This window comes from Rosa chinensis, chromosome 7 (genome assembly GCF_002994745.2).
Source record: "Rosa chinensis cultivar Old Blush chromosome 7, RchiOBHm-V2, whole genome shotgun sequence".
Classification (NCBI taxonomy): domain Eukaryota; kingdom Viridiplantae; phylum Streptophyta; class Magnoliopsida; order Rosales; family Rosaceae; genus Rosa; species Rosa chinensis.
Window position 1 is genome coordinate 21,304,363 of NC_037094.1, and position 14,959 is coordinate 21,319,321.

Here is a 14,959-nt window from a genome sequence, read left to right on the forward strand (position 1 = left end):
AAAAATGGATTTCTTATATATTAAAAACCAACATTTCCATCAATAGAGAAATAATAAATAAATAAAATATAATTAAAATAAATTCGGTGCGGGTCGGTTTATGACCCGAAACAGCAACCGAACCGCTTTTATGCGGTTCGGTGCAGTGTGACCATATAACGACACCGTTTTAGTTCGGTGCGGTTCGGGTCGGTAACCGCATTTTCGGTACAAACTGCCCACCCCTAGAGTATCGTGCTCGTTTAACAGAGAGAGAGGGAAAAGTGGAAGGGAAGTCGTGGTGTTAGTGGGTAGGGGGTAGTGGCACAGTTTGTAATTTCTTTATTTTCAGAGTCCAAAAGCGTCGTTGCACTATTAGTTTGGGTAAGTGTGGACACAAATATCTTTTGGTGGAGTGTTTGAGTTCTTGTTGGGCTTAATTTAGATAAGTGGTCACTGCCCTTTTAATTAATCGTTGCCGCCAGCCTACGAGTGCTTCCTCATTCAAGAAAGACGGAGAATGCTTCTCAACATAATCCCGACCAGCTCTTCTTTACCCGCTAGGTTTTTCATTTTTGGTTTCATAATTTGAAAAACAAGTAATTAACTTCGATTGTAGCTAGGACTATGGGTTGTAGGACAAAACAAGAATGACGACGATATTATTTATTAAATATATACAAGTCTAATCCCCGCGGCATGTGAATGTAACAAGTAACTACTTCCATTAGATAAGATCGATCATCTGGAATTCTTGTTAATATTTTAAGTTGTTAAATTATGGGGAGCTTTCAGCTGTTCAATTAATCGTGAAAAAGCAAATACATCAATTTCACGTTGTATTTCTCATCACATTATTTAACCAAGAAGGATAAGAACTGATACGTATCAATCAAACTAACTTAATTAATTTAGTTAGCTAGCTGTTATATACTGTAACACCAAACTAACTTAATTAATCTCCAACGTTTTATGCATGTGCAATATATCATCACCTATAAATACAAGAGCTTGGATGGGAGCAGAAGCACACACACATCAATATTAAAGATTTAGATAATCAACTTTCAGAAATACAATTAGCCCAAATACTTGAGCTAGCAAGCAAGAAAAATGGCCGGAGGTATAGCAACAAGGTGGAGGGTTCTAAGCGGCGAAGACGAGTGGGAGGGTCTACTAGACCCTCTCGACATTGATCTCCGCCACTATGTCATTCACTACGGGGAAAGGGCGGGAGCCGTAGCCGTGGTGAACGAACCAAAGTCGAAGAACTACCGACTTCCTCGATACTTAAAGGAACATTTGTTCTCAAAGGTGGGTTTGCAGAGTGGTAACCCATACAAGTACGTGGTGAAAGAATACTTGTATGCAGCAATCCATCTGCCATTATCGATCGGGAAATCAAACTTTCTCGGTTTTGTTGCGGTTACAACAGATGAAGGAGCCAAAGTGTTGGGAAGGAGGGACGTTTTGATTTCTTGGAGAGGAACCCAGTTGGTACATGAGTGGCTTGTTGACGACGATATCGCTTTAGTTTCAGCTTCTGACATTCTGGGATCGAATAACGGACTCGATCCTTTGGTGCACCAAGGTTGGCTGTCCTACTACACTAATAAGGACATTTTTTCCCCACACAATCAACTACGTAGTTGCAGAGATCAGGTATTTCATGATTATATTTTTTATTCTCATTCTTTAAATTTTGAAAATTAAATTAACTTCAAAAAACACACTAATTGAGTTAATTTATCAATACATTAATCTCCAAAGTGTTATAGTATGTCAACTCCATGATCTGAGCCTCTCAAGAATTGATCGCAATATGATGAATTACGCTAGTTGATGACCAAATTCAATTGCTTTCTAATTCTCAGGTTCTAGCTGCACTTAAATCAGTACTAGAAGAATACAAGGATGAAGAAATCAGCATTACTGTCACTGGTCACAGCATGGGTGCTGCAATGGCAACGTTAAACGCAACCGATATTGTCTGTAACGGACACAACAAACCCACAGATCAATCGGACAAGCAGATTCCTGTGACAGCAATTGTGTTTGCCAGCCCCCGACTAGGCGATGAGGGATTCGAGAAGGTGTTTTCTGGTCTCGAAAACCTTCACGTCTTGCGTGTCACTAATGACCAAGATATTGTTCCTAAATTACCATATTTGGATGGTAAATATGTTCATGTTGGAAAAGAGTTGAGAATCGACAGTCTCAAGTCGCCCTACTTGAAGGTTATCCCTGAATCAGATAAAGCAGGAAGGCTTGGCAGTTTGCACGATGTGGAGGTTTACTTGCATGGTGTTGCAGGGACACAGGGAATCGAAAATAACGATTTTAAATTGGAAGTGAATCGTGATCTCGCACTGGTAAACAAATATATTGATCTTCTGAAGGACGAACATAAGGTAGTTGGTAGCTGGTGGACTGAGAAGAACAAGTCTATGATTCAAATGGATGATGGCTCTTGGGTCTTGGATGATGGTGAGTCTTGAATGAAGCCTAGCTAGCTAATCGGCTTTGAAGGAACAAGTAATATACAATTGCCTCTGGGTTGAATATGTGCAGTGTGGCAATATATATAAGGCCGCATTTAAATAAGAGCTCAGAAAAAGCTCCCTGTTTAGATCAGGGTTTTTCTTCCTCTGGTTTGGTGTTGGACTGTTGGGGTTCCCAAATCCCAACTGTTGTTTATCAGCTTTGTGTGACTGGGCTACATTATCATGTTGTTTCCATGGCTCCTGCCTCCGGCATAGCTTGTAGTCAAGTGTCTTTCATTTCAAATTTTCAATAAACTTCTCTTATTATATGATTTTTTTACAAGATTTTATTATATTGGTCAAAGCCGTTTGTCTTGATGAAAGTAGAAAAGATGGAATTTAAATAAAAATGTGGAATTCATAATTTCTAAACATGAATTATCTCATTTAAAATTCTAAACTTGGAACTTATACATAGAAATAAAGGAAATTGGTGAGGGTTTAGCTCCACAAAACTCGGAGTAAAACTTTGGGTCTCTTCCTTGCATTGGTTTCTCTCGTCCTGCGGCGCCCCAATGTTGACGACGGTTCTCTGCCTAGTCAGAGTATGGTGGTTGCAACCAGGCGGGGATGTAGGTGCCTTGGGCGTGGAGTCGTACGTGATCTCCTTTACTTCTGATTAGCGACGGCGGGGGTTCACGGACCACAATCCTTCTGCGATCAATCTTTTTTGGTGCCAGTATCAAGTTGTCTTGCTAGATGGTGGAGGTCTGCAGGAGGTGACAGGACCCGCCTCAGATTTCACCATGAAATCCTAAGTGGCCCTGCGGGGCCCACCTTAGAAAAAATTCTTTCAAAAATTTGGCGGAACTTTCTATAATAATGGACTTATCCAAAAACCTGTAGGAAGATAATTACACTTCTAAACAATCTGTCCTTATTCTCTTGGAGTCACCTTGCTCCCCGATACACAACAAACTCCACCACAACACAACTTAAGAACATGTAGCCACTAGGTTATCAGAGCAATCTAATATACAAGGTATACAAGAAAAGAAAATAGAAAGGTAAAGGATCGATAAGTCCAACAATCGGAAGTAGTGACAGCTATGCCTCAACTCCATGTACGCCCGACCTCAACTAATCTAGCCTGCAAACTGGGCATTTAAAACCGAAAGGCCCAGGGAAAAAGAATTTAAAAACCGTTACAGTGAGTGGACGAAAAATAAGTAATCTTGAAGGAAAACAAATATAAGATTTAATGCTTTCCCAAATTATTCTCTTAAAGACCAAGCATGCAGTAAAGTCTTGAAAATACTCTTAATCCTCCTCTTTACTGAAATCATGCACAATCACGAATTATAGAACATCTCGAAAACCGTCTCGAAATCTCATATCACAAGTACCTCAAACTTATTCAGAAATCTCGGAAATCTCGTAGTATACTAATCTCATAAAACTCTTGAAATCTTAATAAATACTCATAATGGAAAAATAGGCGATGACTAGAGGGAACTGCCGACTAGTCATCTCTTGTCACCCGGAGGGAACTGCCGATCAGGGACTCATCAGAGGGGATTGCCGACGGGACAAGGAAGTGATGGCTAGAGGGTACTGCCGACTAACCATAGATAGGTAGAGGGTACTGCAGACTAACTATCTCATGCCATCTGGAGGGGACTACCGACCAGATGACGCATCAGAGGGTACTGCTGACCGAAATATTCTGGAGGGTACTGCCGACCAGACTATTACATGTAGGGGACTGCCGACCAGGTAATGCATGCATGCGCTAACATAATTGCCTCCTCAAATAATTGAACTCAATCTCGAGAAATCGATCATACTCAAATACTTGAAAATTCTTAATGCTCATAATATTTCCTCAATCAATCACTTTTCGAAAACCACTTCTCAATAATTCTCATAACTCCAAGGGAACTCAATATTAATTCCGTAAAACCTCAATAAATCATCGGAAGCATATTTCAATAAAAGATTAAATACTTGTTACTCCTCAAACTTTTGCCTGAAAAACGGTTTAGTCCATCGCCTTTCAAATTAAACTGGATAGTCCTTATTCTCTATAATTCTCACACAACAGGTCCAAAACATGTCTAAAATGACTATTCTGCCCCTAAGATCCTTTTTATATTTTTTTCTCTTTTTTTTTTTTAATTTCTCTCTATTTTTTTATTTATTTTTTCTGCTGTACATACATGTACATTTGCAAGCATAATTAGCTATAATGAGCCAGACTCATGGTACCGCCAGGGGTATCAACGCCCACCATATAAGTGACTGGCGTAAAGACAGCTAGCCGGGTTACCGCCTGAGCCCCGGATCAACCCCAAAGCACCGCCGACGCGCCGCCACGCGCCGTGTCAAGTTGGCATCAGAGGCTACTTAAACTGGGAACCGAAGCACATCAGTCCCACATCGAAAACAAGGAGAAGATCATCCTCTTCCTCACCTATAAAAGGTCCTCTCATCTCTCCTCATTTATTACGCATTCAATACTTACCTACTGTTACTTTGTCAACATAAATACATTGACTAACTTAGGCATCGGAGAGTTGAAGACCGCCCAGCGCGGTCTCCCTCTGACGCCCATTGTATTTTACTTGACAGGTGACGGGAATCACTAACAGCAGAAGTATCGGTCCGCCCGCCGGATCAGCGTTAACTAAAGTCCAGCTACCGCTAGACTTTTAGACATTAACATTGGCGCCGTCTGTGGGAATCGAACCCACGACCACGTTCAAGAAGGTCACCAACAACAAGGGATTTGATGACGCCACCCTGTGCCACTTGTTCAGCGAAACCCTGGATAGTGAGGCAATGAGTTGGTTTTTCGAGTGTCCGCCAGGGTCCATCGGCTCATTCCAGGTGTTATCTCATGCTTTCCTCTCTCGATTCATCTTGTTGTCCGCCGGTCATCACAACACGAGCCAGTTGTTTGGCGTCCGGCAGGGAGGGGACGAATCATTGAAGGCATTCGTCACAAGATGGCGGGCAGCAGCATCTCAGTGCCGCGATCTCGACAAAACAATGGCTTCGGCGGCTTTCAAGCAGGGACTCCTCAAGGGACCATTCCTCTATCACCTCAACTACAATCATCCAAACGCGGCGTATGATCACCTTATGAGTGAGGCGGTCATTCATGCCCAGGCAGAGTTTATCACATATGGAGAAACCCCACCACCACCAGCAACACCAACAAAATCATCTCAACCCTCCTCCAGCCATCAGGAGACCACCAGCAAGGCCCCACTGCACAGCCAGCTGACAAGAAGAGGGAGTGGCAACAGGGCAGTTATCAAAGCAAGAGGCAGAAAGACAACCATTACAAGGGCAACCGCCCATCCCATGGGGACAATCGCAACAAGCAGACGGAGTCCTCTCAGCGGTATGCGGTATTTACGGTCCTCACAGCCTCGTACGAGGAAATTTACAATCAGTGCAAGGATCGGATACCACCGCCACCCTCACCGAAATTCCCCAAAAAGGGCAAGCCAAGAAACACCGGCATGTGGTGCAAATACCACGAGGACAGCGGTCACAATACCAACAGTTGCAACGCTCTCAAAACGGCCATTGAGACCTTGTACCGTGACGGCAAGATGGATCAATTCAAGGTGCGCCAACCGCCACCTGTAATTGCCAACATTGAGCCACTAGGCCGCATCAACACCATCGATGGCGGGGCTCTAATCACCAACATGTCTCACAGGGCAAGAAAGCGTTACGCACGCGCAAATCACCCAAAGGATGTCTGTAACATCTGCTACGAGAGATCCGCCAAACTCCCAAAGTCTGGTTGGGAGCCCATCACCTTCTCAGAGGAGGAGGAGCGCGGAGCACATCTACCCCATGACGACCCATTTCTGATCGATGCCATTCTCGACAGATGGTCAGTGGGAAGAATCCTGGTGGATAGCGGATCTGCTGTCAATGTCATATTCAGCGGTTGTTACAGCAACCTTAAGCGGAACAAGAAACTACTACAAGACCATGAGCCATTGCTTAGCTTCTCCGGCGATATAACTCAACCGCTGGGTTCTGACTACATGCGGTTAACCATCGGCTCCAGTCCATGTATGGCGGAGGTACATACTGAATTTATAATTGTGGATTGTTTCAGTTCGTATAACGCCATCATAGGACGGCCGGCACTCAACAAGCTCAAATGCATCATCGCCGGATACATGCTTCTCATGAAGTTCCCCACACCCAACGGCACGGGCTGTGTCAAGGGAAGTCAGCAATTGGCAAGAGAATGCTACTCAACCACCATTGCACGGTCAACCCGCCGCCACGAAATCTTAACGGTAGGAAATCAGGCACCGCCACCGGATATCTTCGAGGATCCTAGGGATGAGGAGAAGAAATATGTGAAGAAGGAACCGGTCAATCCAGAAACATCGTTGAAGGTCATCAGCATCTCCGACGAGCACCCAGAGCGGACAGTCCGCATAGGAGCTCAGCTAGACCCAGAGGTGGCGGCAGAACTCACTCAATTCCTACGGGACAACGCCGCCGTCTTTGCATGGTCAAATGCAGACATGCCAGGTATCTCTCCTGAAATCATCACACACAAGCTAACCATCAAGCCATCCTTCTATCCTATCAAGCAGAAGCGAAGGGCCTTTGACGAGGAGAAATACCGCGCCATAGGGGAGGAGGTCGCCAAGCTCCGGGGCATGGGATTCATCCACCAGGTAGTCTATCCCCAGTGGATCTCCAACCTGGTCATGGTCAAGAAACCTAGCGGCAAGTGGCGGATGTGTGTCGACTTCAAAAATCTCAATAAGGCGTGCCCAAAGGATAGTTTCCCTCTACCACGCATTGATCAGCTGGTTGACGCAACAGCCGGGCATGAACTCCTCAGCATGATGGACGCTTTCTCCGGCTACAATCAGATCAAGATGCATCCCAGCGATCAGGAGTGTACCACCTTCACCAACGACAAAGGCCTGTACTGCTACAACGTTATGCCTTTCGGTCTGAAGAACGCCGGTGCAACTTATCAGCGGTTGATGAATGCTATGTTCGCTGAACATTTGGGCAAGATAATCGAAGTCTACGTGGACGACATGTTGGTCAAGAGTATAAAGGCCAGCGGACATGTGGCAAACCTCAAGATCATAGTTACCATCCTCCTGGCCTATGGCATGCGCTTCAACCCAGAAAAATGCTTCTTTGGCGTCACCGCCAGCAAATTTCTGGGTTATATCGTCAGTGAACGAGGAATCGAGGCTAACCCGGACAAGGTACAGGCCATACTCGACCTGGCGGACCCTGAGTATAAGGTACATGTCCAGTGCCTCCAAGGCAAGTTAACCGCCCTTTCTCGATTCATCTCCAGGCTCACTGACAGGTGTGCCCCATTTTTCAAACTCCTCAAAACGACCCACAAGAAAGTCATCAACTGGAACCCAGAATGTCAGACTGCATTTCAGGGCTTGAAGGATTACCTAGCGGAAGTCCCACTACTCTCTATCCCTGTGCAAGGAGAGACACTGTTCATATACCTAGCGGTATCGATATCGGCGGTGAGCTGCGCCATTGTCCGGCGGGAGGGACAGGACGAGCTCCCAGTTTTCTACGCCGGCAGAGGCATGAACGGGGCAGAAACAAGATATCCACCCTTGGAGCAGCTAGCTCTCGCACTCATTGTTGCCGCCAGGCGCCTCCGCCAATATTTTCAAGCGCACACAATCCATGTGCTAACTAATCAACCGCTGAGACAGGTGATGCAGAACCTTGAACATTCAGGGCGCCTCAGCAAGTGGGCCATCGAGCTCAGTGAATTTGACATAGATTACAAGCCAAGAGCCGCCATGAAGGCCCAGGCAGTAGCGGACTTCATCGCTGAACTTACCGAGCGTCAGCCAGAACCCAGTACTCAAACAAAGTCCGCAACAGAAATAGTAGCCAGTGCAGAAACAACTCCCCCACAGTCAGATTGGAACCTCCACGTGGACGGATCCACCTGCGCCAAGGCCAGCGGCGCCGGAGTCATCTTAACCGGACCCGGGGGACTGAACGCAGAGTACGCGTTGAAATTCAACTTCAAAGCTTCAAACAATATGGCGGAGTACGAGGCGCTCATAGCCGGTCTACTCCTCGCCATCGACTCCGGAGCTGACAACGTCAACATATTCAGCGACTCCCAACTAGTCGTCAATCAGGTCAACGACAGCTTCCAAGCCAAGGACCAGCAGCTAGCGGCATATTTGGGGTACGTAAAAACGTTGCTAAAGAAATTCAAATTTCACACAATCACACAAATCCCCAGGGAAAAGAACGCCAAGGATGATTCACTGGACCGCCCAACCGCATCAGAGTCCAGCGGACACAAGGGTGGAGTATCTTGACAAGCCAAGTATCACAAAGACCCTGGCGGAAATCTTCAACGTTCAGGTCAACCCCAGCTGGATGGACGAGATCATTACATATAAACGCAACGGAACGTTGCCAGAAGACAAGGTACAGGCAAGACAGCTCCAGCGAAGAGCAACCCGCTACAACATCCAGCACGGCAAGCTCTACCGCCAGGGGTTCACCCATCCTAACCTCCGCTGTCTAACCCCAGAGGAAGGAAGGGTTGTCCTAGCGGAAATCCATGGCGGGGAATGCGGAAACCACTCGGGCGCCAGATCCCTGGCCAACCGCACAATGCGACAAGGATACTTCTGGCCCACACTTGGTGATGACGCCCGGCAGATTTCGAGGTCTTGCCACAAATGCCAACAGTTTGCAGATCTCCCACACGCACCAGCGGAACCACTGTCAATCATCGTGGGCCCATGGATTCATTCCACGTGGGGCCTTGATCTGATGGGAAAATTCCAAACTGCCAAGGGTCAATTCAAATACATCATTGTTGCCATCGATTACAACAGCAAGTGGATAGAGGCAGAGCCACTGACGGCAATAACTACCGCCAAGGTAATTCGCTTCCTTTGGAAGAATATCTACTGCCGTTACGGTGTCCCACACACAATCATTACAGACAACGGCACACAGTTCAACAATGACGAGCTCATCTCCTTCACCACCAACTTAGGCACCAAGTTGAGGTTTGCATCTGTCGCCCACCCCCAGACCAACGGCCAAGTCGAAGCGGCAAATAAGATAATCAAAAAGTTGTTAAAAAAGAAGCTCGACAACGCCAAGGGTTTATGGGCGGAAAAGCTCCCAGAGGTTCTGTGGGCCATACGAACAACTCCAACCTCCGCCACCGGAGAAACTCCTTTTTGTATGATGTTCGGCACAGAGGCTGTCTTACCCATTGAAGTTACTCAACCTACCGCTAGAGTCGAAGGCTACTGCCCAGAGAACAACAGCGCTGGCGTCAACTTGGACAACGACCTCCTGGAAGAGAAAAGACGCAAGGCCCACTTACACAATCTACAAAACAAACAACGGGTATCACGTTTCTACAACGCCAGAGTCAAGGCCCGGAACCTCCAGCTGGGGGACTCGGTCATGAAGGAAGTCATTCCGCCGCCGACTAAACTCCGCCCAACTTGGGAAGGCCCGTACAAAATTGTGGAAGTCGTTAGCCCAGGCACCTTCTACTTAATGGACAAGGACGGCGTCACATCGGCCCGCCCTTGGAATACTGAACACCTTCGGTATTACTACAAATAGTCAGAACCCTACCCAGGAGAGCATCTTGACTTAGCTAATTATTTTGTTCAAATATTTAGCTAAGGGAAGCTACCCAACGGGTACTACCCCGCTTTTGTACACTGATCAGTCAGCTATCAATGAAACGAGGAATTATTCAAACCATTGTTACCAAGTCTAGCACTGAGGGCAACTGGCAACGCCAGCAATCGTCGGCGGACCTCGTCCGCTACGAGGTGCACTTGGACCAATCTTAATTCCTTTAATGTTCCATTGATCGACAAAAGAAAAATATAACTCAAAAACACTACACATACATCATGGCAAACCAAGTCAGAAATTTATGTTACGCCCCAAAATTCTTTACAAACTGATGCGCCTCAGCGGCTACAAACAAAAAGGGGAAAGCAGGAAAAAAACTAGGGTCTCGGATAGCTTCAGCGGTTGGCTTCGGCCTCTGCTGCTTCAACAGGCGGCGGAGCGACCGATCGGCTCGCTTGATCGGACCCTCGAGCTGTCGGACTGGGGGTCTCCATGGTGCCGTCCGTCCGGGTGTGTGCCTCCAGAAATCCGGCACGTGACACCTCCGACGGGGTCTGCTGGGGAGTCTGCTGGGACCCTTCCGTCGGATGAGGGTCACTTTCCCCGCTGCCCGAGTAAGTACCTACAGCTAGGGCAGGCACGACTTCTGTCTCCGCCGGGACACTCTCGGCCGGCGGCACGTCAGGCTGTGACGCCTTTACAAAGTCAATGGCGCCCTTCCGCTTCAACATATCTATATTGGCTCGGGCCCCAGACTTCGCCGCTTCGGTCAATGTCTTCTTAAACTCCGCCGACTGCTTGAACGCTTCAACAGCAGCGGCCGCAGCGGTACTCCCCTCAGCTCTCAGGCGGGTAACCTCACCCCCCAGCCGCTTCATTTCGGCCATCCTGTCGGCGGACTCCCGCTGCACTACAATGAGCTTCTTATCTTTAGCGGCTATCCGCTCCTGCAGCAGCGCGATCTCCTGCTCCAATTTGGAGACATGTTCATTCCTCTCCAGGTCCCGCCGGATGGCCGCATTAAGCTTGCCGCGGGCGTCCGTATAATCACACTCCGCCTTGGCCAGCCCCCGCTCGACCTCCGCCAGTCTCTCCTTTGCCTCCGCCAACTCCCTCTGGAGACCTCCAATTTCTCCCTTGAGCTCTTCCTCAATCCGGGGCTGCTTCGACGCCGCCACGAACATATCGTGTAATCCCGCCGATATTTGACCAAACGCCGAGCTAAAGGGCGATTGGTCAATTGCCGTCGGGCGCCATATGCCCGCCAGACCGCCGAACCCCAGCCGCTCACACAGATGGAAGAGGAACTCCCGCTCCCCTTCTGTCATAAATGGCGCATACTCGGCGAAGGAGTCCAGATCACTGACGGCGGGCGCCTCTCCCTCCACCGCCGCAGTTTTCGAAGGAGCTTGTCGGGCCTTCTTCTGTCGGCGGGCCCCGACCACCTCCAGATCATCTCCCTCTTCCTCGTCAGAAGACTCAGCCGTCCGGCGCTTTCTCTCCAGCGCCCTCTGGCTCCCAGCGGCGGCCCCCGTCGCCCTTACTGGCGGCTCCTCCCTGGTCACAATGACTTCTTCAGTCGGTTGAACCACCTTTTGAGGGCCACGCCTCTGGGCAGGCATCCGCTCCTTTTGTGGCCCGGCCGCAGCGCTTCCCCTCTGATCCCCGCCGGCCGTCTGGGTCCCCGCCTGCACTATAGGGAGACCATCCTCACCAAGATGAGACTGGTGCGGCATCGGCATCACCACCGGAACCTCGGACTGGCTCAGCGCCAACGTCTCGGGGTTCACTACAGTCTGCTGGGCCGTTAGCCCCTCGGCGTACATGGCCTCCAAAAAATTCTCTATCTCCGCCCGATCCATCGCCTTCTCAAATGCGTCGCGACTCGATTTGTTGCCCGGCGGAGTTTCTAAAAAGAAAAACGACAGCCACCAGTCAAGACACAATTCAAAAGTATAGTACGAAACGACAGGGTAGACTCCTCACCAACGGAGCGTGTTAGTCGCAGGTCGACCAGCAACTCCCAACCAGTCAGCAGGCGGAAATCAAGCAAGTTTCGGTTCCGCCAGCAACCCCTGATCCTCGCCACGCGGCACTCTTCTTCGCGCGTTAGCGTGTACCGAAGTCCCGCTGCACAAAAAAAAAAAAAAAAAAAAAAAAAACACGACGTTAGTAGGAGTACAAGTGCAAGCACATGGGCACGCCAAATACTTTCAGCGGAAACCGGACACCAACCTCGAATAGGTTGGAACTCAGACTTAATCCTAAATGTCGGCCCTTCCGCATTCGATCTGGCGTGGTACTCCCAACCGTCGGTAGCCACGCAGAAGGTCCCCCGCCAGTAGGACATTGAGTCCCTTAGATTCTCGATCAGCTTGGGCGCTCCTTGCCGGCGACTCAAGTTCACTTGCCCTTGCCAGCCTCGGCGCTTCACGTACACCAACTCGTAGAAGTGAAGCACTTCCGCCACGGTAGGCCCCTCGCACCCGGATAACCGCCAAAGGGAGTTCACGGCGAGCAACAACCGCCACATATTGGGGCAAATCTGACCCAACGCAAGGCCAAATTCACACACCAGGATCTGGAGGTTGGGCACCAGCGGGAGTGTCACTCCTTGGCGGAATATCTCCTCATGAACGGCTGCAGATCCCGCCGGGAGAATCGACGCCTTCTCATCTGCTGTCGGCGGACGCAGCTTCACCGACCCCGGCAACCGGAACGTCTGTTTCAGTCGATTAACCGCAGCGGCTGTCATCCGCCCACCTGCCTCGTCGACGGCGGTGCCATCTGAGAGGAACCACGCCGATTCCGCATTCTGCCCCGCTACTTCTTCTTCCCCAGCGGAGCCGCTAGCAGCACTATTGCTCGCCAAACGCTCGTCGCGCCTAGCTTTGCCAACAGCGGCCTCACCCGCCTTAGAACTCTCCGGACGCGAACCACGACCCATAACTACTTCCCAGGGGATGGTCTGTAGCGGCTCAACGTCTAACGCTTCTGGCAGTGAGGTTCCTGCAGGGGCAGACGGACGCAACGAATCAATAAAAATCCTATCCGCCGCGCTGAACGACACGTCAGACCCGGAATCCTCACTGCTCGAAATCTCTATAACGTTAGCCATCCCAAACCCTAAAACCCACATCAGTTAGCACAAACACAGATCTAGCCTATTCTCGCATCAGATATAGCCACAATAATCAAAAAACAAAACCCAGAAAACTCCAGAGTACAAAACAGACTACTCAACCCAGATTCGGCTATCTAAATCCTTAACCACCAACGTTTAGCCAACCATAATCCAACCATCCCACCCAAGGAAATCCCACTCCAACCTCAGAACACACCCATTAAAACCAGCAATTATCAAAGAAAATAGCAGAAGCAAAAGGCAGAGGAGGAAAATCCAGTTACCAACCTCAGTGGTGCAAACTCCGACACGGTGGTGCACAGTTACGATCGACGTCTCTTTGGGAATGGTGTACCCAAACTTCGGTAGGCTCCTTCTCCGGTCTTGGACAAACAGGGCTCGCAAACGGTGACTAGGTTTTCAAAATTTTCACAAAGTGTCAAATCCCACAAAGTTCCCCCCCTCTTATATTGGCCCCAACGCGTCCCCAGCCGTCCGCTCCATATCAACATCACGTACCAGCCGTACACGTGTCATCAGTCTCCACTCACTCTCCGGAGTACCCGAGGCGTTACCTCTGTTATGAAACCCACAATTAATATCATTAAAAGCTAGAAGATGGACAGGCTTAGGAGACAAGCCTACGCACGCTAACCCGCTATAGGTTCGACACGTGTTAAACAGTTGGGGTGACTTCGTAAAGAACCGCCCGGAGTCTCTGCTGAGCGAAACCCCGCCAGCGGATCTTCACTTGTCATCCTCCAAGTGACGGAGTCTCCGCTGAGCGAAACCCCGCCAGCGGATCTTCACTTGTCATCCTCCAAGTGACGGAGTCTCCGCTGAGCGAAACCCCGCCAGCGGATCTTCACTTGTCATCTCCCAAGTGACGGAGTCTCCGCTGAGCGAAACCCCGCCAGCGGATCTTCACTTGTCATCCTCCAAGTGACGGAGTCTCCGTTGAGCGAAACCCCGCCAGCGGATCTTCACTTGTCATCTCCCAAGTGACGGAGTCTCCGCTGAGCGAAACCCCGCCAGCGGATCTTCACTTGTCATCTCCCAAGTGACGGAGTCTCCGCTGAGCGAAACCCCGCCAGCGGATCTTCACTTGTCATCCTCCAAGTGACGGAGTCTCCGCTGAGCGAAACCCCGCCAGCGGATCTTCACTTGTCATCCTCCAAGTGACGGAGTCTCCGCTGAGTGAAACCCCGCCACCGGAACTTCTTTTGTCACCATCAAAGTCTCCAGTGGAACTTCTCTCGTCATTCCGTGAACGGGGCGCCCTCTGCTACACAGCACACCGCTAGCGAACCCCCTTTCTCATCTGACAAACTGCGTACTTTATTCAGCGCAATACCGCTCAATAAAATACCACCAAGCACGTCTACTTGACGCTGCTTCCCGCTACATCTAGCGGGGGGACTTCCGCCAGCGGTGGATCCCGAGGCCACGCCTCTCTGACAACGCCGCCACGCGGAGTTACGGTCAGAATGTCCCTACGGGACACGGGGACTAGTCAACAGTCTACGACAGCCCTGATCAGGTACGTTGACCCCCGTCACTTGGGTGCTAAGATTGGGCTCGCAACCCAACACCCTCTGCTCCGTGCAGCTCCCCCTCAACAAACAATAATAGCGACCATCCGGAGGTCCATCTTAGCCGGGGAGTGGGGGACTCCCTGGGGGGCCTAGCAGGG

At 49.4% G+C, this 14,959-nt stretch overlaps 1 protein-coding gene across 1 annotated transcript; it reads left to right on the forward strand.

Annotated features, from left to right (window-relative positions):
- Nucleotides 1-995: 995 nt before the first annotated feature.
- LOC112179217 (phospholipase A1-IIgamma) lies at nucleotides 996-2,802 on the forward strand. The gene is made up of 2 exons (XM_024317566.2): nucleotides 996-1,641; nucleotides 1,854-2,802. The coding sequence occupies exons 1-2, from the start codon at nucleotides 1,093-1,095 to the stop codon at nucleotides 2,475-2,477; spliced, it is 1,173 nt and encodes a 390-aa protein (XP_024173334.1). The 5' UTR covers nucleotides 996-1,092; the 3' UTR covers nucleotides 2,478-2,802.
- The last annotated feature ends 12,157 nt before the right edge of the window (nucleotides 2,803-14,959 follow it).